Below are 5447 nucleotides of genomic sequence, written 5' to 3'. Positions count from 1 at the left end.
CACACACACACACACACACACACACACACACACACACACACACACACACACACACACACATAGACACACATAGACACACTCACACTCTTTTTCGCTCCCTCTCTTCTTGTCTTCTCACACACGTCACACACAAACACACACACACACACACACAAACACACACACACTCTCTCTCGGCCTGTCTCTCTCTCACAGACAGACAGACACACACACACACACACACACTAACAGACACACACACACACAGTCACACAAAAAACACACAAATGAGTCAGCAAGGCTTTTATCTTATCGCATTTTCTAGCTATTGTTTGTTCCTTGAAACGACGGGCACACAGTCACAGATGAAAAAGGTGAATAAAATGAGTTAAAATGAGTGGTGGGATGAACGACCTGGAGCTGGGAATGATAGGCCTGAGCTGGCCTGATCCAGGCCATATATAGGATTATATCATTTGTTATTATCGCTAAAAACGCCATGCAAAGTCAACACTGAAATCACTCTGACGAATGAAACAAAGTGAGGGAATATATTTGATCTCAATACCTAAACGTTCATATCATGAAAGCTTTAGAGCTTAGATACTATGGAACAAATATGGGCTGCTAGGGTAGTGTGTGTTTGTATTTCAACAAAGAGCCACCCGTAGTGATGATTTGAACAGGAATAGATCCAATGTGGCACTCATGGTACATATACATATATATATATATATATATATATATATATATATATATATATATATATATGTACTTCAACATAAACATATGGTACATATCCACACCCTCCATCCTTCATGGCCCAAGATGCCATTTGTCCAGTTGAAAAAACCCAAACGGCAGAGTGACGTCATGTCATGATTCTTCAGACACACTCCACCACTCCAACTGTGGCCCATCCCTCTCTGGTTGAGGCACATCCTTTATCCTTTAGATGTTGCTATCAGCAGCCCAGAGGACACTGTTGGTCTCCTTTGTCTCTGCCACACAGGTCATTAATGATCGTGGTTGTACACTAGCGCTACATGCTTAGGTTTCGACTCCTTGTGTGTCGGACTATTGATGTTGTGTGTCTGACTATTACAAAACAAATGATGTTAGTGCGCTCAAGTCAGACGTTGGCAGCTGTGACCAGACGCCTTGAGCCAGAAGTACTAGTAGTAGTAGTAGTACTAGTAGTAAAGAGAAGTTCATATGTTGACTGCTTCCAATGTTGTGTTGGTCATACTAAAGAAGGATTTATTGCTTTTTTTTGTGAATAATACAGAACATAAGGAACTTAATAAATAAAAACAATCGTAATATCGGTCAAAATAATCGCAAGTCGATTATTTCCCCAAATCGTTCAGCCCTACTTCACAACCTGTTAGTGGTTCCTACTAAGCGGGTGACAGAGGGACGAGGGGGACAGCGTTATGAACAGTGATGCAGTGATGGATCAGGCGCGACCATTACCAGCCGATACACGTACACCCAAAAACAAGTGATCCACTTTCAACAAGCAGAACGCAGGAGCCAATCACACGCCTGAAAGACTCCCCAGACAGCAGTCACTAGGTCCAGTCGGAGACCGTCCTTCTTCAACTACGTTCACCAGGTAATGGGAGCAGTAACCAGCGTCTCACTGGTCTTCATTCTCCTGGTGTTTCTTTTTGTTTTTATGTAGGTTTACTCCTTAACGGAGGATGAGGGAGAGTGATTGTCAATATAATTACGTCTCTAAACGGCGTAACAGAAGCGTTACGTACAGCCAAATGACACCAGTCACTTTACTCTGATGTCAACGGTTCCTACAGTGTGAAGCGGTGTCTTTGTTGAGAGCTCTGAGCTCCTGAGTGAGGCCATAAACACCGCTCCATTCATGGGCACGCACTTCACAAGAGTCTTCAAGAGTCTTTGTGTTACGCCAACACGCTTACGCTTCCTCTGCATGTTGGTTATTTATGTTGTTTCATATTTGAATTGTAGTTTTGGCTCAATTTCCTCATCCCTATGGTACGGTTCCAACTTGTTTCCCTCTGAATAAATCTCAATAAATAATGAAAGTAACCATAGGCTATTGGTTGACTACAACCATCAGACACCGAGCCTGCAGCCTTTAACGTGATCCGCGGTGCTCAACCTGTACCAACGCCGCTGTTCATCTGGATATTAGGCTCGCGCCACAATACAGGAAGCAAAAGGTAGTACAAATATAAGCACCTCCCATGTAACCAAAACACGAATATCACCACCCGTTATTTACTGTGACAGCCTCAGCGGGATCACAACAGCAGCTCCTTCCCAGAAGACCTCCTTTTCTCTGCCTGTGAAGACGTCGACGTGTGGACGTGTACAACAGGCTACTGTCTGGTCATATGTTAGACGTTAACTCGGTGTTGTGTTGGGGGTGTATTTTCCATACAGTCTACGGTGTTATCCGTTATCCCCTCCTTAGTGCATTAGTTAGTGTGTGTTAGCCTGACTCATTCCAATAGACAGTTATCCCAAATGTTATCCTGTTGTCTAAATGTTAGTGATGTTTATTTTTCATTCAATGTTCCTTTACGTCTAAACTTGTGGTTTCAGGCTGGATTAGTCCAAACTGAACTCCGTAGAGCTCTGTGTTTACATGCCCTTCTTAAAGGAACAATAACTCTCATATAACGCTGACTAAATAAGATACGGTACAAACACAAAGGTGTGGTGATTGAACAGGTGATGAGCTGATACATCCTCAGCCTTGGGGTCATAGCCTCTTAAGTTAGTACACAAAGTGTGTGTGCATGTAGTATGTGTAGTGTATGTGTGCATGCATAATGTGTGTGTGCGTGTGTGTGTGTGTGTGTGTGTGTGCGCGTGTGTGTGTGTGTTGGGATTTGACCTTTTCAACGAGACCTCGGAGGTTTCTAGGAACTGACGGGGGGGGAGACGGGAGGGGTGAGAACTGTTTTATCCTGGAAACCTGTCTCTCTCACAGTCCTTCTTACTCTCTCACTCTCTCTCCCCCCCTCTCTCTCATCCTGTCACAATAAAACAGGTACAGGTTCTGACAGAGAAAACAGACACAAACAGATTTACACACACACAAACCGACACACACACACAAACCGACACACACACACACACACACAATGGTGTACAAACACACATATAGAGTCACACACAGAGCACATGTGGAGCCAGAACGTTGGCCTGTCACAATTTCTCACTGCCCTTTCTGGTGAAAATGTCCGATCATTCATTGGTATTTTCTCCCTCTTATCTTCTTTGATCTGCTCGGGTGACGCTAATCCAATCAAACACACACCGTGGAGGAGAAGCCGCGGTGCGTTGAGAATGCACTGAACCAGGAACAAATCTCCTGCAATCACCCCAGGACAAACTGGGACACACGCAGGAACAAACCTGGTTGAGGTGCATCTAGATGATGTTTATATTGAGCTTCAAGGGTCAACATTAATATATTTCATTTTTGTATTTCTCTTCTGACTCAGACAGCGTTACCCAACCAGCCCCCACTGTGATCTAGTGGCACACACACGCACGCAAACAAACACACACAACTGCATTTCAATGGATTCAATTGTGCATTAATGATGTGATTTTCAACAGAGGCAAGTTGGTGAGGGCAGAGATAAGATAGAAAGACAGAGAGGCAGAGAGAGAAAGAGAGGGGGGAGAGAGACAGAAAAAACAGATTGGGAGAGAGATAGAATACAAATTTTAAAAAGATTTATCAATTTAATAAACAGCTCTATTTCATTTCATTGAGTCATCTCAGCAGATTCATAGCCAGGGATTGTTCATATTGTTTCCAAACGAGGAGTTAAGTATTGTACAACACCATTCAAATTCTGTGCGTCTGTCACACAATATTATTATTATTATGGTATTTCCAAGTAGCATGAAGAAAAGTGGGCATCATTGTGCTATTAAATGAGACTGGAGACACATGATTAGGGTCCCCTCCCTGTGGCATTACAGATACACGTCATTCTCATGTTAATCTGTGCTTCACCTGATGTGAAACAGATTTCCCACCACCCTGTCATAACCAGAGCGCACGCTGAGCAGCCCTCTACCTGGGCATCGCCGTGACATTTAAAAGTAATCGTAGCATGGAGCCGAAACAGGGGAATATGTTAATGTACACCTGCTACTTTGCCATGGAAACCGTCTCCAGTGCAGCGAATTGTGAGATTTCACATTATTAATTGTGAGGACATTATCACATTTGCAAAATCCAATTACAGACAAAGCAAAGGGCAGCAGAACACTTACACAGAGGAGCATACAATCCTGCAGGTTTTTTTTTTAAAGTAATGTGAGTAGGTCATATTTTATTGATTTTGGGGGCACTGTGTTGTACTGTGTGTCTCCTGAAGACACAAGAAACATCAATGTCTACACATAATGATACCACAAAGACAAGGTGGCAACAAGATCCAACCCACGGGCCGCACACCCGCTGGGAGATGAGCTCTCCCAGCCTGGGAACGCCTTGGTTACAACCAGCCTGTGTGGATGGACTTCAACAGGAACAACACTAACAAACTCAGATCATCATCCGCCAGAGTTGTCTTTGAATTGCCACTGGGCTGTGTGGCCCTGCTGTGTCCCACAAGCCAAGCTAAATAAAAAATGGTTGGTCTGGTTAGCAGAAGCCCTGGGATGGCTGAACTGTCTGCTGTCTGTACTTCAACCGTCTGGTCGCTCCTTCCTCTTCCCTCCATGTGATTGATCATTTATCTGAGTGGAGGAGGATCCGACCAGCGGACTTAACCCCAAACAGGACGATGACGCAAGGTACAAAACTAAGACGCTGATCTGAGGAATAGCAGCTCACAGCTAAAGGACAAGGAATCAGACATCTTAAAGTAACGGTGAGAACAAGAAGCACCACATGCAGAGAGGAGGATCTGAGGAGAAGCGTGGATCATCAGGACCTCTGCGCTACAGGGGTACAGGGGTACAGGGGTACAGGGCTACAGGGGTACAGGGTACTGGGGTACTGGGGTACAGGGGTCCAGGGGTACTGGGGTACTGGGGTACAGGGGTCCAGGGGTACAGGGGTACTGGGGTACAGGGGTACAGGGGTACTGGGGTACAGGGGTCCAGGGGTACAGGGGTACAGGGGTACTGGGGTACAGGGCTACAGGGCTACAGGGGTACAGGGGTACAGGGGTACAGGGTACAGGGTACAGGGGTACAGGGGTACAGGGGTACAGGGGTACCCGACACAAGCTTTTGACATTGAAGTCGGTTGTTTGTTGCAATTTCTTTCCCACGTCAATAAAATGATCATAAATCATAGAGCTGGTTTGGACTGTACACACACAACACAATTTCTGTTTTTGCAAAAAGGCCACATTAATTGTATTCGCACCAGTTGTCAGTTGTTGTTCTATGTATTGATCCTTGGTCCAGATAGCAGCGGGCCCTACAGGCCTCTGTTGACCTGCAGT

At 45.0% G+C, this 5447-nt stretch overlaps 1 protein-coding gene across 1 annotated transcript in view; it reads right to left on the bottom strand.

Moving 5' to 3' along the window:
* Positions 1-4921: 4921 nt before the first annotated feature.
* Positions 4922-5447, bottom strand: part of LOC311373412 (guanylate cyclase soluble subunit alpha-2-like) — a gene marked incomplete at its 3' end in the record, with an annotated part of 10485 nt that continues 9959 nt past the window's right edge. Inside the window, exons 5-6 of the mRNA XM_084490195.1 lie at positions 5019-5142; positions 4922-4935 (exon numbers count right to left, since the gene is read on the bottom strand). Of these exons, the coding sequence (XP_084346321.1) occupies positions 4922-4935; positions 5019-5142 (138 nt within the window). The remainder of the gene's footprint in view (positions 4936-5018; positions 5143-5447) is intronic.

Source organism: Micromesistius poutassou (genome assembly GCF_964030765.1).
Source record: "Micromesistius poutassou genome assembly, contig: SCAFFOLD_1056, whole genome shotgun sequence".
Lineage (NCBI taxonomy): Eukaryota > Metazoa > Chordata > Actinopteri > Gadiformes > Gadidae > Micromesistius > Micromesistius poutassou.
Note: the sequence above shows the minus strand (reverse complement) of the source record. Positions and strands in the feature narration are given on the sequence as shown.